This window comes from Chelonia mydas, chromosome 13, assembly GCF_015237465.2.
Source record: "Chelonia mydas isolate rCheMyd1 chromosome 13, rCheMyd1.pri.v2, whole genome shotgun sequence".
NCBI lineage: Eukaryota > Metazoa > Chordata > Testudines > Cheloniidae > Chelonia > Chelonia mydas.
In genome coordinates this window covers 11,496,236-11,520,537 of record NC_051253.2, presented here as the reverse complement: position 1 = coordinate 11,520,537, position 24,302 = coordinate 11,496,236, and the positions used below count along the sequence as shown (strand labels likewise).

The window sequence follows — 24,302 nt, the reverse complement described above, 5'->3', positions numbered from 1 at the left end:
AATGGGCTGGAATTTTGTTTTATAATAAAGGAATTTTTAGGATGTAGAGAACTGCTCTCAGCTGAACTATATTAACCAAAAGAAAACTAGTATTTTATTATAACCAAATAAGTCTTTGTGAAAAGCTACATTGTCTTCATTATTTTTATAGATTTCTTATTGAATAGTAAATAGTGTATATAAAGCCATACATCAATACACTGCATCTATCAGTTAATTATTCTCTTCTTCCACTGACACTTCAGCGTGCTAGATGAGTTGTTTGCTTTTTCTTACCTTAGCAGAATTTCTGAACACTGCATCTAAAACAGTAGTTATTTTATAGTGCCAAGCATGTGTTAAAGTAACCATTGTAGTTTCTTATGCAGTCAAAAAGCAAGTAGCATTCGTGCAAGGATAGTAGCCTGATCTGTGTACTGCAGGCTCATTCAGATTTGTAGCAATTGTCAGTGTTGCTAAGTCCTGAGATTTCCTGCAAGTCTTATGATATTTGGTGTGTTTCCTAAAGCCTTTGCTTCAGGGGTCAGGTGATTGTGAGACTCTCTCAGCTTTTATTCTTCCTTAACTTTTTTTTTTCCCTAACCCTTTTGGTTGAAGGGAAAAAGCTTGAAAACATTAATCCTAAATACCAGAAGATAAATAAAAAGAGTACAACATTTGTTGTTTTTTTAATCTCACTTTTAAGCCATTTTCAGGATGTTTTGGTTGGTAATAATGTACACTGGTTCTTTTTATTTTTCCTTTTGTGGACATGAGTATCTCAAAAAGGAAGAAATGTATTCAATTCACCCCACCCTTTCTCTCCCTCAGTGTTCAAAATTAGACATATATCCTGTGTGTATTGTCTATATCTGTATAGCTATCTTTTTTTTAATGGGAGTGACCCATTCCATATCTCACATAACTGTCAGGGTTCCTTCTGTAATTTCGCCTTTGCAACCTGGCTTTTCTGAGGACTATGAACTAGGGACTGAGATAACATGAAGTCCAAGAATTTTGCTTCATGCCTTTGACATTCTGTATTGCTCCAGTCTCTTATATCCTTTCTTTTAATCCTCTCTCTCTCACACACACACAAAAGATTAGTCATTGCTATAAGATTCAGCAGTATACTCTATCTTCAATAGAAGCAGCCCTCTTCTTACTTGTACTAGATTCCTGCTATCCCTGGAGCTGAGGCTTGGAACAGAAACCTCTCTCCCACATCCACATCTAAATGAACTTGTACAGACTGCCTGAATAGTAACCAGAAAATGGAGTTCTTTAACAGTGAGTGGTCTTGGAGGAACAGAGTAGTTTACAGGTTTAAATTATAGTTCTACTCCGCCTTCTTTTGGGAGTTAAACCACTTCTTTACCAGCTTTATCTGGATAAACTCAAATTTTGTTTGTTGTCATATGGCTTTATTTATAGTCCATTGTACTATAGTAGTCTTGTACTACTAGCACCCAAAAGTATTCACTGGCTACCCTTTGGCTAAGATTGCTTCATGTGAAGCTTTTATATCCTGCTGGCAGTCTCTTTGTAAATTTAAGGATACATTTTCCACTAACCTAAACTCTTTTCCTATACTAGAGCAGTGAAAATTGGATTAACTGGTCAATGAGCCACATGATCTCTGGCACAGTATTAAATCCATTCTATATGATGTTTCTCCCTACAGTTCCGTGCTTTAGCACCAATGTACTACCGAGGCTCAGCAGCAGCTATTATAGTTTATGACATCACAAAAGAGGTAAGACGAGATTATAGAACTATATTGCAAACCAACACTCATGTATGTTTTGTTTGGCCAGTTTTGAATCTTAATTCTATCTCCCTTCTCCATACCAGGAAACCTTCTCAACATTAAAGAACTGGGTGAAAGAACTTCGACAACATGGACCTCCAAACATTGTTGTAGCTATTGCAGGAAATAAGTGTGACCTTAATGATGTAAGGTAAATTGATGTCAGTCCAGTGCAGGTGTAAGTTCAGATACAAAGTGATGGTACTAAATATTTGTTAGGAAGATTAAGGGATTTACCAAGCCATGAAAGATATATAGTAATTAAAAAATGCAAGTCTTTTTAAAAACTAGTACAAGATGTCTAGCCCATTTTAGAAAGGCTTGCGATGTCTGCAACACTTCATCTTATTAGCAAATGTTGATCCTTCTGGGAAAGTTTAAGTGGGTTTTTGCTGACTTGCTGATTCAGGCACCTTGTTACCCCCACCAATATAAAAGAGGGTGGGAGCTGTTCTGGGGAAAGTGGATCTAGAACATGGGATGAAGTCCTGAGGAAGGAATTCTAGAGGCAGCCAGGTCTTAGAAAAGGTTTGAACACAACTTCTTTATTACTAATGTCTTGGTTAATGAAGCCAACCCCCAAAAAGGGAATGAGTTTGGATTCTACTTAGCATGTGGACTCTTTTCAGAGCAGGTTGGGAAAGGCATCTGCTCACAGATCTCTCCTTTGTTTTATATTTTACTACCACAACTGGGGTCTCAGCTAAAACAGGTGGATATGTTTTTAAAGAGACATTGCAAAGTTGGTTGACATTGATCCCAAGGGAGACAGGACTGCAAAATTCAGTCACCTGTATTTTTAAAAATACTGAAATTTCAGTTACCTAAAGAACACCAATAAATCTTTAAGAAACATGTTTATAATCTCCAAGGATGAAATTATATGAAGTAAATGACTAAAAGCTAAATATTTATAAGACAGATACTGCATGCTTCGTAGTGGGCCTTGGTGTTGGTGAAGCCAAACATAGTTCTGTCCCTCCTAATGGTTTGGGGCCTGATAACACCATAAGGTGTGCACACGCTACTCCCCATTGAAACTGATGAGTGACAGGACTCCTGAACTTTAATGAGTGTAATACTTAAAATGCTGATGGTTTTGTATGACTTCTGGCAGTCTGACTTAGGACTTTGCTGCCATATGCAGTGTACATGCTACTCTAGAATCTTCAATTTTATTGACTAGAATTATAACTTTAAGATACAAACTATTTAAATCTACATGTGATACTCCTGGGGTAATTCTGCGCCAATAAATTAAAAATTCTGCACACAGTATTTTAAGATTCTGCATGTTTTATTTGTCAAAATAACACACTATAATCACACCAGTTTCCATTATTTTTAGTCATTTATTTCAAAATACCTGTCAGCAAGGATGTCTGTAACAACACAGACAACAAAATAATTCAAGAAATGTTTTTGACAAATAGATTCCTTACTAGGCATCTTAATACAGAGCTCTAAGTAATCATTCATTTAAACTACAATATAGAACTGTATTTCTTGCACCCCTCAGAAGCAGTGCAAAGGCTTGGGAGAGTCAGGGGTAATGGAGGAGCTGAGAGAGAGGGAAGTAAATTGCTGGGAAGGAGCCTGGGTGTGAACTTGGAGGGTTGTTGGGTATGGATGGGAAAAGTATGGAACAGGTATTTTTGGGGGCTGGAGAGGGATTGTTAAGGAGCTTCCCCCCCATGCAGACATTGTCTGACCCCTAGCCTCTCCCATTCAGTCAGGCACATCTGCCCCTTCCCCATGTGGCCCTGCCCTCCCACCCAGCCACTCTCCTGTCCCTATGTAGCTCTGGCCCCCTCCCCCATCACAATGTGGCCCTGCACCTCCCTCCCCCCTGTGGTCCTGTGCCTCCACTCCCATTCAGCCCCTGCCCAAGTCTGTCCTCCCCCACTAACCCTTATGAGCCCCTGTCTGATTTTCACATCCCCCCCTCCCCCCCCAGCCTCCCACACTGTCTCCCCATAGCTCCTGACCTGGCCTGACAGGTGCTGCGAAGAAGGCAGGCTCTTTTTCTTCCCTTGGTGGCCAGGAGCTGCTGCTGTTCCTGCAACATAGCGCCCTCTGGTGGGCAAAAGTTGGAACTGCAGCAACATTTCAGCAGAAGCTTTTTTCCTGTGCAAAAAATTTAAAAATATGCATGGCTCATTAATTATGCATGCATGCAGTAGCGCAGAATTCCCCCAGGAGTAATGTGAAAATAGCATTGTAACATAAGGAATTTTAGCACTTACTGCCGGTCACACTGTAACTAAAGTTGCAGAAAAGTTTCCATTATATTTGCACTTGCTTTAATTCCATTTTTGGCTGAAATTTTGTTTGGTATCTGCCCTAAGGGGAAGTATTCTCTTCAAGCCTCAGGTATTGTTGTTTTTTTGTTGTTGTTTGGGTGGGTGGGTCTGTTTTTCTGGGGCAGGAGCATGACTATTGTGCACTATATTTTATAAAACACAGAAAAATTGGAAACAGTTGAATATGAAACTTGGAACATAGAGTCCTTTGTGAGAAGCACATCCTTGACCAATTTTGGAGAAAAAAAATTGTTAGATATCAATAAGGTTATTGATGTGTTTGAAAATTTGTACTGGGTATTGACAGTAGACAGTTTCACTAAGTCTAAGAGTTTGCATTGCTTTCAGGAGATTGAAAGCGTGCATGTTTCCCTGAAGAGGGCACTTCTCAATGTATGTTAAGAACTGCTGACTAGAGCCTGACTAGACAAGACAGAGTGCACACTGAACAAAAAGACAACTGAATGCAAAAATAATACAGTAATGTGGCATTAATAGTTCTTCTTCAAGTGCTTGCTCATGTTGATTCCATTCTAGGTGTGCGCGCGCCCATGTGCGCAGCCATCAGAGATTTTTGCCTTAGCGGTATCCCTAGGGTTCGCAGTGGCACCCCCTTGAGTGCCACGCTCACGCGTCAGTATAACAGTCACTGCCGGCCCTACATCCCTCTCAGTTCCTTCTTACCGCCCACGGTGATTAGTCGGAGCGCCTTTCTTTCATAGCAAGGGCTAGCGGTTTCGTCTCCACTGACTTCAAGCCTTAGGGCCTTGTAAATAGTTTAGCCTTAGGGCCTTATAGTAGTTTGCGTTAAGTAGTTAAGTGTAGTTAGTAATTAAAGTTATAGTCCCAGAGGGGACTTTGCCCCAGGCAACAATGCCCTGGTCTCCTGGGTTTAAGCCCTGCATGGACTGTAACAGGCCTATGCCTGTAAGTGACCCCAATAGTAGCTGCCTCAAGTACTTGACGGAATCACACGTGAAGGACAAGTGCCGTATTTGTAAAAACTTTCGGCCCAGGACTCAGAGCGGGATATTCGTTTGCAAGCTGTCCTCCTGGACTCTGCCCTTCATCCGGCTTCCAAGCCATCCCGCCAAGACTCGCCGAGTACCTTGGCCTCAGTGCACCCCCAGCACCCGCTCCTCCCGGCACCGCTCCCCTTTGTCGGTGCCCAAAAAGAAAGCAAGGAAGTATGGCTCCCTGGCACCAGGCAAGAAGAGTCATGGGTCATTGGGCAAGAGACCCAGTTCAGGCTGCCTGGACACTCCGGAGCCATGTATAGATGCCTCCCCAGTTGGGGCTCTTAGCCTGTTAAAAGGTCCACCACCAACTCTCAGGAGTGGTATGGGACCCAAACCCCTGACTGCACCGATGCCTTCCCAAGCTCCCCCAGCGCCGAGAGAGCAGAGGCCTCCGCCCACACCACCAACACAGCACGTGCCACAGGAAACGGCAAAGGCTCCCCACAAGGGCAAGCCAGCCACTAAGAACCCTCAGGGGGCAGTAGAGCACCACTGATCCCCCCAAGACAAGACAGCATCTCCACCTCTGCGCCGCAGATCGTTGGAGTTGCAGCCCAGATCCTCTGGGGCTCGCCCTCAGTCACCAGCCCTTGATTGCCATCCCTGTCGTTTCAGCACAGACCACCTAAAGGGAAGCACCAGTCTCTGTACTACCAGCACTGTTGGCCCTCCTGTCAGTCGTCCTCTTGGCACAGATCTCGGTTGCCTGCCCTGTGGGAGCACTCCCCGTCGCGTCTCCGGTCCCACTGGTGCTAGTCCACTTGATACTGGCACCAATCCCCTTGCTCCAGGCATCGGTCTCCGACGGTGACAGTCAGCAGGCAGACTCAGGCGGCGACGGCCCCACTGTGGAGGGAATTCCTCCGGCACGGAAGGGCAGTTCAGCCCCTCACCCAGACCCCACCGGCACAATTGGGCACCCGGGGCCATGTCGACATCAACGGCACCACCTTGGCAGCATGGCCAGTGGCCAACACAGTGGCCTTATTGGAGTGCCTGGGGAGTGCTGGTCATGACGTTGCCCCCTTTGCACCGCTCATCTGCCACCGCCTAGGTGCATCAGTTGGCAGCACCGGGCTGAGTGCATGAGGTGCGCTAAGAGGTCGAGGCAGAGGAGACTGCACCCACCCCTAAACCTCCCTCCACCAAAGGAGAAGATGCCCCCGGGCCTCCCCCTGTGGTACAGTTGTTGTCTTTGTTCCTGGACGAGGCGGTCGCTGAACCCTAAGGGCCAGCCCACCAGACGATTTTAAAGAACACCAGGTCCTGCTTTGATGGGTGGCCAAGAACTTGGGCCTAGAGACGGAGGAGATGGCCGAGCAGGCAGACATCTTGTTCAATGTCCTCTCAGCCTCTACCTTTGCCCGTGTTACGCTAGCAGTGCATGATGAAGTCCTCAAAATTGCCAAGGCCCTCTGGCAAACCCCATCATCCATCCCTCCCACCTGCAAAAGGGGCAAAAAGAAGTACTTTGTCACGGCCAAAGGATTTAAGTATCTTTATACCCACCCTCCCCCGGGCTCACTAGTTGTCTCTGCAGCCAATGAAAAAGACAAGCAGCGGCACACCAGCTCAACTCTCAAAAACAAAGAGGCGAAAAGACTGGACTTGTTTGGGCGGAAAATGTATTCATCTGCCAGCCTACAATTTCAGGTGGCAAAACATCAGGTCCTCCTAGGCAGATACAATTTTAACTTATGGGACTCCCTCCGTAAGTTCAAGGAATACCACACACAGGGTTTAACCCAATAATTCGGTATCCGGGTGGAGGAGGGCGCCGCAGCGGCTAAGTGCTCCCTCCAAATGGCGTAGGACGTGTCTGACTCGGGAGCTGGTGGCTGCTTCAGCAGTGGTTATGGGGCGCAGCTCCTGGCTTCAGACCGCCAGCCTCTCTCAAGAGATGCAGACCTCGAACCAGGACCTCCCATTCCATGGGAACAGTCTTTTTTTCAGAGCAGATAGATGCGAGGCTGCATGGATTAAAGGACACTTGGGCCACCCTTCACTTGCTGGGCATGTATAAGCCGCAGTCTGCACAGGAGCAGTTCTGGCTGCCCTCACCGCCAAGGCCTTGGCAGCCTCGTCCAGGGTCTGCAAGGGGAAGGGATAGGGACATAAGTTTCAGCCGCCGCCGCCGCCCTTCCTCCTGCCGCTTACGGGATCGGCCCGGCTAAGCATTCCAGGGGCCAGAAGCTCTCATTTTGAGGGTGCACTCGAGCGACCCCCCACCACCACCACCACGCAATCAACTCCCAGGATCCACCCCATTCTTTCCTTGACTGTCTTTGTTCCTACCACTCTGCCTGGGTGCAGGTCATCTCAGACCGCTGGGTGCTGGACATAGTGTCACAAGGCTACACCCTGCAGTTTTCAGCCACCCCTCCCTCCCACTCACCCACCCTCTTTCCTGTTCCTCTTCAGGGACCCTTCTCATGAGCAACTCCTCGTTCAAGAGGTCGAGAACCTCTTGCGCCTAGGGGCGGTGCAGGAGGTCCCTCAGGATGTGACAGGAAAGGGGTTCTACTCCCATTATTTCCTAATTCTGAAAGCAAAAGGGGCCTCAGACCATTCTGGACCTGCGACACCTCAACAAGTCTCTCAAGAAGTTTAATTTTCGCATGGTCTCCCTGGCCTCCATCATCCACTCCCTGGATCCAGGAGATTGGTACCCCACCCTCGACTTGAAGAATGCTTATTTCCATATTCTAACGTCAGACGTTTTCTCCATTTCATAGTGGGCGGATGCCATTTCCAATTCACGGTGCTCCCCTTTGGCCTCTCATCAGCCCCAAGGGTCTTCACAAAATGTATGGCACCAGTGGCCGCTTACCTGAGACATTGAGGGGTCCAGGTCTTCCCTTATCTCGAAGATTGGCTCATTAAGGGCAGGTCTTGGGAACGAGTACAGAGAAGCCTCAATCTGGTGTGTTCCACCTGCCGCAACCTGGGCCTATTGGTAAACAAGAAAAAATCCACCTTAAGGCCAGTCCAATGAATATCGTTAATTGGGGTGGTTCTTGACTCCACGCGAGCCAGAGCCTTCCTTCCGGAGGCGCGTTTTCAGGCCATGCCAGACCTGATCTCCCATGTGAAGAACAACCCATTCACCATGGCTCACACCTGCCTGCGGTTGTTGGGCCACATGGCTTCCTGTACATATGTGGTCAGTCGTGCCCAGCTCCATCTCCAGCTTTTGCAAGTGAGGCTGGCGTCAGTTTACATTCCCAACAGGCACATCCTAGACCGAATAGTCAGGGTGCCTGATCACATCCTATCGTCCCTGGATTGGTGGATGAACCCAGGGTTGGTGTTGCAGGGAGTTCCCATCGCAGCCCTGGCCCTGTTGCTGACCCTGATCTTGGATGCTTCGGACCTAGACTGGGGAGCGCACCTGGGCAAGCTCAGCACGCAAGGCTGCCAGCTGCGAGATGATCTGGCCCTCCATATCAATGTCAGGGAGCTCAGAGCAGCATGCCTGGCCTGCCAGGCTTTCTTACCCTACCTGAGGGGCGAGGTGGTGCAGGTCCTCACGGACAATACTGCCTCAATGTATTACATCAACAGGCAGGGCAGAGCCAGGTCGCCGACCCTTTCCCAAGAAGTGCTCCACCTTTGGGACTTTTGTGCGTAGCAGGCTATTCATCTGGTAGTCACACATCTGCCCAGGACTAGGAACGTGTTTGCAGATCGCCCCAGCAGGACCTTCTTGTCTCACCACTAGTGGTTGCTCCATCCGAAGGAACAGAGAGGACGTAGGGCTGGCGGCGCCTGATATACCGACACATGAGCACGGCACCTAAGGGGGCACTACTGCCGACCCTCCGGATACCACTAAGGCAAAAATCTCTGACGACGGCACACGTGGGCACGCTCACGCTTAGAATGGAATGGACATGAGCAACGCATCTCGAAGAACAACAGTTACGAAAAGGTAGGTAACCATTTTTTTTTCCTAGTTAACTTTAGTTTCCTGACCTCTCAAAGCAAAATTAATTTGTATGTATTTTCTACTCACATTTATTGTAAATGAGAAGCTTGATATTCGTGTTAAATATCTACCATAAAATATATAGGGTGTGCTGCATAGTATGGCTTAGATGCTTGTGGGAACCTTTTCATTTTCTGTCTCTTTTGTCTGTACAATCTGAACGTTTTAAACTCTGCTTGTACAGAACATTGCTGTGTTGCAGGATATTAGGGTTTGTAAGCAAAGTCTGGATTCATACTGAATGAGACGGATGTTAGAAGTAACATGTTTTTTCCTATAATTTGAGCTGTTTTTTCTGAGAATAAAGGCCTCCCTTCCCCCTCGGCTGACTTCAGAGCTGCATTCTGGCACTTTTAAGAAGAAAACACATCCATATTTTCCGGAGAGGAAATTGGTGGTGGATGCTGAATTTATATGATGGTGCTGTCCAAATACTGTTGTTCAGGCCACACTATTGTCTAGTCCTGGGGGTTATGTAAAAGAAGAGCTGAGGATAGGAATTGACCGCTCCATGAGGAATAGGATGCCAAACAGTTGACACTAAGTCACTTTTTGAAATTACTGTTAAGTAGCGAGCCAGTTTTCTAAAATTGGGATAATTTAATGTTTCTACTTTGTTCACAATGTTTTCTTTCCTTTTTAGAGAAGTCATGGAAAAAGACGCTAAAGACTATGCAGATTCCATCCATGCCATATTTGTAGAGACCAGTGCTAAAAATGCAATTAACATAAATGAACTCTTTATAGAAATTAGTAAGTACTTCTTTAGTTAACACATTATTTTTTCTCTGAAGGAACCCTAAGCAGAAACTTGACTACTGCACTAGTTTGTAGTTCTATTTTGCTGAGAGAATGTTGGGTTCATATTTGTCACCACTGGTAGGGATACAAGATTGCAAGATGATCTGCTGGTTTCTGATCCTCCTATGACCTCTAAAAGCTTCTGCCTAGAGATTCTAAACCTACTATGATGATCCACATCACTGGATAAATAGCAAGCAGGTCACTGTCATAAAAGTCAAGTGTCATCTTACCCTGTCTGTTGGTGAATGTTTCAATTAGTAGATCAAGGTCACTGAAGGGTGAGTGAAGGAAATGCATGAGGGATACCAAAACCTTCACAAATACCAAAGGGGAAATAGTATTTCCAATCAGAGTTCCGTGTTCAGATTTGATTAGGGGAATGTATTATCCAAAGCATAACTAGCTAATGGGAAGTAGTAATTGTGTAATTATCACACAATTACTAAATGTGATTTAAAACCAAGCATTTTTGTGTGGATTCCCTTTACGAAATTTTTGATAACCCTGTCCCTCAATTAGACCACAAATTTTTTTTCTACATTATTCCAAATTGATTCTTACATGGAAGAAATGCAAACAGTACCACAAGGGAATACAGTGCAGTACTGCATTCTTATAGTGAGGATTTGAGTTGTAATTCAGATGGCTATAATAAACACTGAACACTTATGTGCCGATATCTCTCTTAGCTTTGTCTTTTGAGTCAAGTAAACAGTATAAAATTAGAGGCAATCCTTTCATAGATAGATCAGAGCTGTCAAATGATTGTGAAGCTATTTAAATTTTTTTAGTTTAAAGTAAAAAATATTAAAGACTCCATGGTAGTAGTTAAATATTTTCTTTACTACTGACTTTAACTACAACTTAGATTCTTTTATAACTATTTAAGGAAATCAGGAAGCTATTTTTCTTATGCATTTAGTTGATTTTGAATAAATTTTGATGCTTGAAAAATGCCAAACCAGATCATGTTGTTTAAGCATTAATCTTAGGGATATAGGGTGAGATCTGAAACACTACTCTGGCACTTTTACACAGAGAAAAGGGGCCAGTGCAGGGATGAGGAGTCCTAAAGCCCCGTATCTATTCAGGAAAGAAGGGAACCTGCCCTTCCGAGGGGCTCCCTCCAAAATCCAATCCATTGGATTAAATGCTTTTGCAGATATCCGATGCTCTGTAAAAGTAGTTTCAATAATTAATGTAACTCTTGCTATAAACTCTTTTTTTTTCTTCTTTACAGGTCGTAGAATTCCATCAACTGACACCAACCCCCCATCTAGCGGTAAGGGCTTCAAACTTAGAAGACAGCCTTCAGTGACAAAACGCAGCTGTTGTTGACTGATACTTTAGAAAATCAGACTTGTTTTGAAAGTAGGTGGTCTTGGAAGCTAATAGTTTATGTTGAGTATACATTATTGGTCTTAGAACTTATCTGCCTGATGTTCATACTTCAAGGTCCCACAAAAATGGACCAGCTCATCTGACATCTGTCTGTCACAGAAGAGACTGCAGTCGTGATAATGTCAGCCTGTTTACTTACAACATGTATAGTGTCTCTTGTATTCAAAGGGAATCCATCATTAGTTCTTTGGCCTTGCGTGAAAGGAATGTCGACATATGGATGGTAGGACTGAAATGTTTAATAGTTTTGTAATCAACATTATATGTAATGTTTTTTGTAAAAGGGAAATGAGCACTTTTGTGGTCCAGAGGGATGAGGAAGGGGGAAGACACAGCCCTGTTTAAATAGTGACTTTAATCATAAGGCTATTCTGCTACCCTTTCAATTGTTATAATGAGCATTATTTTAAATCCAAAGTACAGTGAGACAATTGGTTGTAGATGGCTACAAAATAAGTTACTGATAAAAAATGAGCAAATCAGCCCATCCAGTCCCCAGATCCCACTTGCACTTTTTATTTAAAAGTAATATGAACAAACAAGCAATGAATTTTAAACCATAGACAATCTTACCTTTTCATGCTGGCTTAATCATTTAAAGGCAAACTGATACATTTATAAGCACGTATTTGTTTTAGTAAGCATTTTTACTATTAAAAATGGTGGTGGAAGAGAACCTAGATGAAACTCTTTCTAAATTTAAACTTGAGCATGACTGACTGACAACAGATGCCATCAATAGTTCTAGTAAGACTTTAATATTTGGGGGAAAGTTCTTTATTGCTTCGCATGTGTAAAGTGTTTGTACTATATTTATGAGACCAATGCCTAAAGTATTATAAATTATGTAAAAGCAGTTGAGAAATCAGCTTTCTTCAGTCTTTCCATTACTCACCCATTGACAGAGTCCCTGGGGATCTGCAACAATTCTATCCCCGCTTGTGAGGTCTTACATTGCAGTGACCTCTTCCAGAAGAAGATTGGGTGATGCTTCCCTCCTATCACATCTGCATTTCTGCTTGAAATGGCTGGTAGATGTTGCTGTTGGTGAAGCATGTGGCTTGTCCATTGAGCAGATCACTTCTGCAGTGCACCCAATCCTTGCTGGCTAGGCACACAAACAGGAAACCAAATCCAAGTCACGTATGGTAGCGTAGATCGTTACCTCTTGGTTCCTGGGTCTAGCCCAAATAACTTTTTAATTACTTGGCATTTTTTTTTAAGCAAATCAGCTTTTCGCTTATGTTGTATTGTTTTTCTTACATTTTATATTAAACTATAAATTAACCGTATCCTTTTATGCTATTTTCATTATTTATTTTTAGTTTCCTCCGGAGCTAGTAGAGAACTTCTTATTTTTTAAAGGAAGAGTATTTTCAATATTTGAGTTTAAGTTTTGATTCTGAAATTAAAGCCATGTCTGTGATATTTGTTCTCGATTTGTAATTTGGCATTCTGCAATCTTAAGTATTTTAGCTGAAGGAGATTTCAAAGAATAAGTAGGAAATGAAACAGCTTATACTTCAGATTAAATCATACTCAGAATCCTTGTTTCAAAGCTATCCTCAGGCAAAACTATTTTGCTGTTATCGTAACTTGGTGTGATAGAAAGCATATTCTGAATGTGGTTAATAAGCTTTAATGAAATGTTGGGGTTAAAACTTCTTAAGACCAAGATTTCAAAATGTGGCCTCTATCTGTGGGTATGCAGTCCTTTGAGTGTGCACTTCTGTTTGCTGCAATAGCATACACATGCTCAAACTCCCTGCATGTGCAGATGGGTTATGAGCATATAAAGTCTATTGTGTGTGCCCAGAAAGTTGCATGCACATATATGGAGGCTGGTTTGCCCTAACAGAGAATCTTACAATGAAGACGGAATAATTATGTATTGGTGTGCATCATGGTTCAGCCCTAAGATATATAATAATATGATTGAAATCTTTGTGCGGCATTTGAAGCAATAGATTATAAACATAAAGTTTAAAGTTTTGTAAAAGCTATGATACAGTATTATATCAAAGCAGGCTAGCAACTGACCACTTAATTATATACAAAAAGAAAAGGAGTACTTGTGGCACCTTAGAGACTAACAAATTTATTTGAGCATAAGCTTTCGTGAGCTACAGCTCACTTCATCGGACTGAAATGTTTAATAGTTTTGTAATCAACATTACAAGTACTCCTTTTTTTTGCGGATACAGACTAACACGGCTGCTACTCTGAAACTTCATTAGTTACTCAAAGCCCTTGCACAATGGCAATAATTAAACGCCAAACTTGTTTGAAAGTTTTGCTCTGTCTTCGGTTAACCAACTGGCAGAGTTCTAATAAATAACAGACCGAGATGTAGTTATCCACTTAATGAAGCTACATTAAAAAATGTTTGATTTCAAAGCTAGTCCTAAAAAGATGTCAAGCAGTATACTCTTCTGGCACTTCAGTATGCTTTTGTAGCAGAGTTCCCTTTCAGGATAACAAAAAATATATTCCTCTTTTGGGGTTGGGGAGGTTTACTTGGAAGCATCAGCTCACCATTTTGTAATGCATGTTTTGTAATCTTGTGTTATCGCTGTAACCCCACACTGAAAATATTTTGTACCCTTCAATTACAAATAATTGCTTTTTGTTCCAGTTTCTTATCTAAAGATAAGATTCAGTATATACTTACAGTAGGTTCTGTCGAGCTGCTACTAAATACCATGTTTTGTTATCACGTGGTTGCATGGTGTCATAGTTCTACCTGCAAGCTGTTGATGTTGGCAGTGCTTCAGAAGTCTCCTTCCCCATTCCACTCCAAGGTATTAGGTACCTTTACTATCTTTAATATAATATGTTCACCTGCCTTGGATTTCTTCAGGCTTATTAATCGTGTTTGAACATAAGAATTTTATTGTAAATCTGACAAGTTTCCAGACACTGAACAGCATATTTATTTTTTTAATATCTGTGAAAGATCAATAACATCTCTCATGCAGAAGATCCATTCAGGGAGCCGCAAACAGATTCGTACCCTCTAAATTATCACTTCAGTGTCCTTGCACCTAAAAGTGTAGGTTTAAACTCTATTGTCTCCTCACAGAGAATAACTGGCTTAACTACACCTATAAAATATGCATTACTTGAAAAAAAGATTTGACTCTAGAATTGTAGTAATAGTCTTACAGTAGAGTCCCCAGTCAGGATCCAGTGAAGCCATATAGCCATATCTCTTCTTAGCAAATCTTTAAAAACTTGAGAGAGGGCCAAAAAGAGGGTTTTTTTTTTCTTCCTTGGACAGCATTTGTTTTTTCCAAATACAGTTTGGTATATGGTAAATTTGGTCACTGGCAAGATAGACTAAGATTAATACATCATCTTCTCTAACAAGCCAGTCCTATATCCTTCCTTTTCTGACTAAATCTTGATGCCTCATAACTCTTCTTCCTTTTACTTTTTTAAATCTATAGAAGTGAAATTTCTCTGTAGCTCTACCCACTCGAATGAGGTATCAGTGTAGTTTTTTTCCCCTTTGTACAGTTGTCTTCTGATTCTGAATCACACATTGTTAGACTTAACTTGGGCATTTCCATGTCTTCATTATCAGATTACTTAAAAATACTTTCATGCACGTTAGCTGAGACAAAGTGTCTTGTTAGTATCATGCTTGTTTAAAATGTGTCAGTATGCTGAGATCTAAATTCTTTTGATCCCAGATCCCAACTTGAGTGTTCACTTGTCAATAATCTGGATGCTGAAATACAATTACATGAGTAAACGTCTCCCTGGGTCAGAGACATCCATGTAGTTGAGTGTTTGGCTTGTTGCAGTTTCATCTCTGGCAGAGCTACGTAGCTTTCCTGCAAATTCTTCTTCAGGCTTGTCTACACTTACATTTTATAGCGCTCTAACTTGCTGGCTCAGGGGTGTGAAAAATCACCCCCCTGAGCACAGCAAGTTTGAGCGCTTTAAAGCGCTAGTGTGGACAGGCTTCTCTGATGGAGGTGGATTACCAGGAGCGCTGGGAGAGCTCTCTCCCAGCACTCGCGCGTGACCATACTCACGCTTCAAAGTGCTGCTGCAGGAGCGGTCCCGCAGCAGCGCTTTGAAGTTTCTACTGTAGATGTAGCCTTCATATGTGCTGCACAGTGTTCAGCTGAGTTACTTACATTTTTTGTCCCTAAATAACTTTTGAGTCTGTTCTTTTGGAGGTATTGAGCATCACTGGTTCTAGTTGACTTTCTAAAAACTCTCTCTTCTCTGAAGTAGATCAGAAGCTCTGCACTTCTAAGGTCTCAGCTTTTTAAATGGCTGAAATGCACTCTTGAAAATCTAGCCTCTGATATTCTCAAAGGGAATGGACTTCTTTGAGGTACGATTTGAATAATGGATGAAAGTAACATTATTCTCTGTGTAGCACAATGCATGTCTTTCTGTAATGATCCTGTGCATCTTTTTGAAACTGACAAAGTAGAAACATTTCAGCTTTCTTCAGACTGTGGACAAGACTTACTTGTTTTTCAAATGAAGTATAAAAGTGTAGCAACTGTTGGCTGACATGTCTAAGATAAAGCTTTGGGAGCTGGATAAGCATGCTCCTAAATTTTGGGCCGGGGGGGCAAAACCTCACAAAACAACAAGGGACTGAACTCTTCAGTCCCAAATATATGCTTAGAAACTGCTTCTCTGATGTACGTGGCTTTACAGTACCATGTTTGTGTGTACCTGCTGAGATCCTCCTATTAAGCCTCTAAGTGGACGTGCTCTGCCAGTTTACTTACTTTAAGAAAAGGCAGAAACATTCCCGGGTTTTTTTTTCTAGAGGCAAGATTATTGAAAATGCTCTGGAAGCTAGGAATCGGAGTTCTCTTGGGAGTTAACAGTTTTTGCTGCCAAGAAGTTAAAATTATTGAGCTATTTGTTGAAGCTTATTAGAGAAACCACATCTTGTATTACTAGCTTATTTTTGTCTTGCCTGTTTTTAAACTTTAAATTGATGCAGCCCTTAACGTCTAGTGAAATCAGTAATATTTTTTTGCTTGAAGTGCTACAGGATCTGGTCCTTAATGTTTTTGATGGGGGCATTCTGTGCAAAATAAACCCCTTTATGTGACTATATGTAACATGAATATAACTTTACTACAAGCACATGTGTTGGGGGTGTTTCACCTCCCATAAAATAGTGTAGTTGGAAAATATGATAGTTGCTATAGTGTTTTGAAAACATCATTCTTTAAATTGGTCAGGAGACTGGGCATTCATTGTTCACTGTCCAGCTCTCATCAGGGAGCCATTTCTTTCATAGATAGTAAAGCCTTCAATTTAGTTGCTGAAAATAAAATCATTCAAGGTGAATATCTTGCATGATTTAAAAGCTATCCTCAACAGGCTCTTCATGAAGATGTTAAATCTAAACTATTCCTTATTTAATATTACTGGAGACAAACATGATATAAAACACTTAAGATTATGGTGCGGGAAAAGAAGCTTTATCAGTGATGTTTGGATGACTTCCCTCCTTGTGGAAGTGTCTCTAGTATTTATTGAGAATGAGGTTTTATATTTTTGCTGTGTTGACTACCTTGGGAATTGCAGATTTACAGAAGATGCTGTCTAAACTCCATGGCCTATCTCTCCTTCAGTGAGCCTTGCTCATAAATAGCAATAACTAAACAAAAGTAAAAATTCAAAGCAAATACTTTAAAAAAAAAAAAAGAAAGAAAGGGCGGGGGGAGGAGGCAAGAATGTGGATTATGCATGGACATACTCTTACCAGCACCATCTTATTTGTTGAAATAATTTCAGGTTACTCACTTGAGGTTCTTGGAAGCTTCCAAAAAATTGATCCAAAACCACAGAGATAAGAACTAAATAAATGTCTAGACTGATTTTGCACTCTTCTAGCAGTCTGAGTTCACAAATAATATTCTCTTTATGCATTCTTATGGAGCTACAGTCAGTCCCTTAATAGAAGAACCATGTGTCCAGAACCAAACTACATAAAAGTTCACTATAAAATTCTACAAAGAAAACTGACAAAATTAATGTTCATTTTACATTCCCAGCTGTATGTTTTATTAGACAACAAAAAAACTTGTTGCGTGTAGAAATGAGATGTTGGCATGTGGATGTTTGAGGCAAAAATAAAATATGGATTCTAGAATAAAACATCTGTAAGCTGTCAGCTGTTCTTTCTCCCCAAAGAATGTGACGGCAGATGCCTTGTCAAATGGCTCCAACCTGTGGGAGGAAGCAAGCTTGAAACAGCATTTTTCGGTTTCTCGTGTAAGAATCCATGTGCCAAATCGTACTTGCCTTTAAATTTAGAAAAATGCCTTCTGATTCTCCGGAGTGTTGAGAAATAAATGCAGATCTTCTTCCTGGTAATACAACTGGAACCAAAGATGCCGAACTTGGTTATACATTTTTGACCTTCCTGAAATTTATCCAGGCAGTGTCATAGAAAGGAAATCCTGTAGAGGGTGTTTGGAAGAAAACTTCCAGATAGAATTGAAGCCAGAGTCTGTTTTAACCTGAAATCCTTACTGGCAGCAGGACTTTTTCTGAGACCCTAACAGATGGTTCCATACTGTAATATACATTGTAGGGTTGTACCTCCTGGATCTGACTATGGTTTGGGGCCAGATTTTCAAGAGCTCAGCTGCCATGTAGGTGCCTAAATGAAGTGGGCAGATTTTTCAAAAATTCTCCATCTGACAACAATAACAGTAGCTAAATGCTGAAGGCTTCTGGAAATCTTGCTCCTAATGTTGACAACCTCTAGTGTGAGCATAACTATTTAAAATTGGATCAAATTTTTAAGACTGAGGGCTGGCTTTTTCTTTTCACTTCCACTGGTAGAGTGATCCAGTGGAAGTAGGGGAGGCAACCTGAGTGGCTGCATGTGCCCCTCTTCCTCACCTGTGGGTTTCTCTACATGGGGCATATGATCTAACCTCTAAAGATTTCAACAGAATTTGTTGAACTACTTGAATTCCAGGACACTTACAGAATTTTGGCATTCTCCCAAAAGGAACAATTGTTGACTTTCCCTTTGCGTTATCTAAGAACTTGGAGTTGGTCATTTTATAATCCCCAGAATTGGTCTTCACTTTTATGGTAAAGAAACCCATTCCCTCTGAATCTATTAAAAGGTATTTTTATTTTGTCTTTAGATGTGATTTAATTTTTCTTTGCTCCATTCCTGTTATCCTTCTTTGCATATGTACTGTAATTTTTCAGATGTTGGAAGAAAGCCCCTTTTCTCTCTGGCCTTACCTTTCCTTTCCAGTAATTCCATCCAGTTATTGTTCTTGAACATATTTTAACCCTTTGAGTAGTCAGTGAAGATGGGTTCACCTCTACTTTCGTGTCTTGTTTTGTTACTCATGTTATGATTTGTATGTTCCATGAAGCTGTACTGTACCTTAAACCTATTATGTTTTCTTGACATCTTGCACTATGCTGCAAGGGATTCAGGTTGTAAGGGTTGGCAAATCTTTTTTTCTTCTTCTTAAAGCATCTGCCACAGCAGCAAATATTTGTAAACAAAATGGTAATTCATTAGTACTGCCTTGCAAAACTGTTGTGAAAACACAGCGGACAAGACACATACATCTACATCCTCCTGGGATGATGTAGAAAGTGTTACTCCTTTGCCAAAAACATTACTCACCTAGGATGTGTAAAGTTTTGCAAGACTTTGTTAATAAGACTTACAAATGATTAACTTTTGTATTCTTGAATACAGGGTAATGAGGCTGACAGATACTGTGTGTGTGGCACACCATGTGCTCATGTTACACACAGTGATGGAAACAGTATAAAGACCTATATCGAATGTGTAATACATTGGCAAATTTTTTTTTATTCTTCTTCGGATGAAGAAATCATTCCACGTGTTTTAGGGTTTTGTTTTTTTTTTAGTTTAAATAAAAAAGGAAAGCATTTAAATTCCTGTGATTAGGGGACAAAAGTAAAAATCTTGATTAAGCATATAATTCCTACAGTGTAAGAAGTGTTTGGTCTGTAAACATAAATGGGGAAAAAATAATCTTTGTACAGGCAATTCTGGTCCTTCTTCAGAATGTTCTGCTTCTAAAGACTATGTTGGGGGTTAACCTGGTGTAAGGGTTAAAAGGTCTGTGCCTTCTTATTTAACATCCATTATTAAAACAAAATAAAGCTCACAGTTACAAAAGCATTTGTAGTACTGTAAAGTGCACAAATTTACAACCATTGCTTCATTGCATGAAATATAGTCTGATTACTAGTGATGAAATATTGTAAGAATGAATTGCTAAGCTTATGAATGTTTTGAGACTTGATTTTTTTTTTTTTTTTTTTTTACGGTCTTCTCTTGGGCTGGTCCTGAGAGTGTACACAGTAAGTCTGTATTGTTGGTTTGTAGATGCTAATGAAGAAAGATAAACTTCTGATCTCTCTTTTTAGTTTGTATTGTTATAGTAGATACTCTGCAAACAATGAGTTAGCATATTGTAAACTGCTTTGTTTCAGCTTAATCATTCATAATAAACTTTTATAATGTAATAACATGCAAAATCACTACCAATGTGATGTATTGTGCAAAAAAGGTGTAAACATTTTATTAATAAAATGTTTTTATAAATGTGCTGGCTTGGTTTTAACAATTTCCCTAGCTATCGAAGTCCTCAGAAATATTGTTACATCTCAGTATGTACAGCATAGTGTGTAGGAAGAAGGTTGTAGGAAATACCCCAAGGAAAAAGTGAGTACAAGTAATACTTCAAACATACAGTTTTTAAAAACAATGCTACACCTACCATTTTCCATCTAAAAGTTGAATGTTTGTTGCAGGTGCACACACCAAGCAACACAAGACAAACTTGCACAAAAGGAGAGAGAGTAATAAAGACAGGAAATGCAGCATCTGTCTTTAATGCTTCCTTTCATTTGCCACCTAGCCCCTGAGAAAATATAGACCATCAGAGTTTCATCAGCCACTCCAGGACCTGGCAAACATTTACCAGTCTCAGGCTGTTTAATGCATTGCTTTTAGCTTGCTTTTCTAGTTGCAGGCTCACAGAAGTGTTACACAAGCTGGTATTGTTTTGATTGGGTAAACCAGAACTTTTGTTAAACTGCAGTTTTTTTAAAAAAACATTGTTTTTTTTTTTAATCATGTCTTAAATCCCTCCCCGCCCCCCCTTTATTTGTCAAATGTTACCTAATGAAACTATGTATTTACGGTCTTCAATGTATGTACAAGAACATAGATTAAACCTGTCAATTCAACATAACATACAGTAGGCTCTAACCAGATCAAACTTGTCTTTGCAGCTGTGGAATCTGCAATAGTTCTTATTGGTTACATAAGCTGGGAAGACCCTTCTCTTTTCACCCTACTCCTTCCCCTGACCACACAGACCCCTGCTGCGTCTGTGTAAAATGGATTTTGGCATTGTCAATTTAAACCAAATCTCAAGAATGGAGATTAATGCTATGCATATATGGTTTGGGTTTTTGAGTATGAGGCTGAGGGACTAGACTATGTTTTATAGAAACAATATACATCTGCAGTTGTGTATACAAAACATATCTGTAATCATATGACTAACCTGAATGTTCACTCCCTGCAGTTTTGCACACAATTAGCTAATCATGGTCATAGGTGCATGCAGTTCCGGGTGTGCCTGTGACATGGTAGTTAGGTGAGCAATTGCATACACATTTTGCATGTGTAACTTACTTAAAAATAAGACAAGCATAAGAAACATCTCCATCTTGTAAGTATAAAACCATTAGAGTGAAGCAGAAGTGCTCTAAACTACAAAAATGGAAAAGAGAATACATAAGAACGGTTTTCTGTAAAGATGTCTTTAACCACCAGTGAGCAATAGACTGAGCAGAAAGGCAGATCACTGAGTCAGTTTAAACTAAGGCTATTTATCCAAAAGTCCTTTTTTTTTTTTTTTTTTTTGGTCTCTTGGAGTTTGGAACATCCAGTTTGAACTAGAGTATGTGAATCTTTCTGGGAGGTGATACACTTCTGGCGCTATTACAATCTGAGTGACCTGCCTTAATCACTACCCATTGTTTTTGGTTCCTGGAGGAGGTATGGCAGCCCTCCCTCAAGCGGGCATATATAATCATACACAAACTCTTCATTTAATACAATGGACCCCAAAGATACTTAAACTTAATTCAATAAGGCCTTCTAAGGATATGGCAGGAAGTTGCCATGTCTGTCAGTCACAAAGCCATGTGCTGCTGCTGTTGTGAGGTCATGCGCCAGCATCATTGTGCAGCTTCTGCAAATTGTGTATGAAGTGAGTGTATTTGGTACTTCATCTTGATGTTCTGATCAAGGAGCATTTTTGTCCCCACCTGCTGATGTAGAAGGAAAAAATGGACTGCCGGTGTTTGCCCAAGTCTCTGTCTGTCTGAGCCAGAAAAAGAAGAGGCAGCCAAGCTGACTGAAGACTATTCCTCTTGGTCACTCCACACAGCTGTTACCATTGGGAAGCAGAAAGAAGAGGGTTCCTCCACAATAATAAAAGGGGGTGCAACATCCTCATTGAACCCAGAGGTCAAGTGTTGAAAAACGCCCCCCAACCTAATTAACAGGCTCCTCCTTTTTCCTACAAAGGGAACTGCTGTAGGCCGTGACTTTAGCAGCTTCCGCATCCTGGATAGCCCTAGCAATGGAAGAAGAAAGAAAGTGAGAATAGGGAGGCCCACTATATATTGACTTGTGCCCCCTTTCCCTCTGAGCATGTCAGATGCCTGCTTGCAGTTGACACTTTGTCCCTTTGCTTGTTGGGAATCTCATCCCCCTGACTTGGTTGGCCTGTTGCAGTTAGTCAGTTACTGATCCTGCTGCAGCTTACATGCACCACTAGGTTGAAGAGTAGCTGGTTAAAGCTGAACTCAGGCAAGATGGAGGTGAAGCAGGTAAGAAAAAGGAAGCCTTAAAGAACTGCCTCCACTAACAATAGCATCTGCCCTCCGCTTGCTTGCAAAGCCAGACTCTGTTATACTAGGCCCTCTACAAACATGTAATAAACGGCAGTCCTATGTACACATCCGACGCTGAGCCTGACCCAGCTTCCATCAAGTCAACAGAAAGGTGGCTTCAGTGGGAATTGCATGGAAGGTTCAACAAAGTTTCCTATATAAATGAAATCTTTTAGTTACATACTAAAATGTGTGTAGACCTTTATAAACAGCGCCTTCCCCTCTTAGTGTGTGAAGGCAAGCTATCAAAATACCCTCTGCCCTACATCTACCTTGGAATTTATTTTTAGCCAAACTTGATTAGTGTGGGATGCTAGAATTTTAATTAAAAGGTCTGTTGCAATGTGCTTCTAGCTAAAGGATTATGGTCAGTGTAACATTATACAAAACTGTCAGTAAGGTCTGCGTAGGATCAATTATAAATGTATATAGAAGATGGAAATGAAACCCTCTCCTTAGTTACTACCTAGTACTAATGCCATAAGCATGCAGTATTCCCCTTCCAGCTTTTGATACTATACTTTTAAGATGTTTAACCAACAGCAGACTTCACAAAAGCAAGAAATTTTGGAGGAAAAAAAAGAGTCTATTAATGATAGTGCTATTTCACTTTGTTTCAAGATCTTTATTTTGTCAGAAAATATACTTCAGCATCTTTCTGTCAAGGAGCAGGGTTCCAGTTGACTTGGGAAATAGATATTGGTATGTCTTTGCCACAGAAGCAATAGAAGAACTTGTTTAATGCATAATGCTCGCTACTGTCCTCCTGCCATCATTTAAGGTACTTCTTTGACATCTTTGAAAACAATACACATGGCCAATGTGCTTGCATAAGAGAAATGATTGTGCTTGGGAAAATGTACAGCTAGAGCCAAATGTTCGGTGTTGAATATGAATGTACTGGCAAGAAAAATAGTATGCCCCCAAAACCACATATTTGCACCTGGAAATTAGATAACTGCAGGCAAACTGCCTGCTTTGTGCACACAACTTGTGAAGATGCAGCTTCCCCAATGCAGACCAAGTCTAACTCAATGTTTAAGGTAAACAGTTTTATTAGTTAGAAGAAATAATTCCAGCACACTGCTCCAGAAGGAGTTTACAGTCAGATAAGGGTACTCATCCATACTACCCCACCTCTACATTAACAATTTGCCTAGCAACAAATTACCATATAGTCCCACCATTACCGGATTGTTAAAAAATTCACAGTTGAGCCTGTAGGTGGTTTTGGTGTATGCCCAACTCTCCAAATTTGATCCCTACAGCACTAACTATACACAATTAATCACTTGTAACAAAAGCCTGACAAACTATGTTCATTAGGTTCATCATTTTTCACTTTCATGACTAGAATTTTTACATGCTTAAACATTTCATCCTGGAAGCAAACACAGGTGAGCCCTCCAAAACCAAGCATATGAGTCAGGTTCGAAGATGCCAGTCAAATTTCACTCAGTAGAATAATGCAACTCTACAAATCTTTTGGATCACCAAATGTTTTTAAACATCCTTGGCTCCTCAGGCACAAGATCTTTCAAAAGGTATAAGTAGCATATTGTATGCTTGCTTATTTATTTACTTTGGGTAAATATACGTTTCCTCTACAGAATTTTTAGGACACTTGGAAGTCTAAGATTTTCCTCTGACCTGCTCTGAATCCTGATAATATTTTATTAAAACCAAGCTTTGTACCTGTCTGCAAGCTTTCTACTGATTGCTCTTTATGGTTATGGATTGATGCCCAGCTTAATGGGGTCAATCTGTTTATGAAAATAAATAAAAACATATTATGAGAGGTTATCAGAACTGTAGAAGGCAAACTTCAGAGCATCATAAAATTATAATATGGAGAATAGGTGGCCTAAAGAAGTTCTGTACTTTCTGGAGCAATAAACATATGAAATGTCCTCTTGTTTCAAATCTGAATGAATGTTGCTTGATAATTCTGTTTTATGGTGGTGCAGTAAATTAGAACCTGACAACGGCCAGTAATAGTTGGCCAGAGTGTCCCTGATTCT

At 41.1% G+C, this 24,302-nt stretch overlaps 1 protein-coding gene across 1 annotated transcript in view; it reads left to right on the top strand.

Moving 5' to 3' along the window:
- Positions 1-16,984, top strand: part of RAB22A (RAB22A, member RAS oncogene family) — a 32,083-nt gene extending 15,099 nt beyond the window's left edge. The window contains exons 4-7 of the mRNA XM_007059775.4: positions 1,664-1,735; positions 1,834-1,940; positions 9,743-9,852; positions 11,144-16,984. Coding sequence (XP_007059837.1) covers positions 1,664-1,735; positions 1,834-1,940; positions 9,743-9,852; positions 11,144-11,241 — 387 coding nt within the window. The 3' untranslated portion in view covers positions 11,242-16,984. The remainder of the gene's footprint in view (positions 1-1,663; positions 1,736-1,833; positions 1,941-9,742; positions 9,853-11,143) is intronic.
- Positions 16,985-24,302: the final 7,318 nt, after the last annotated feature.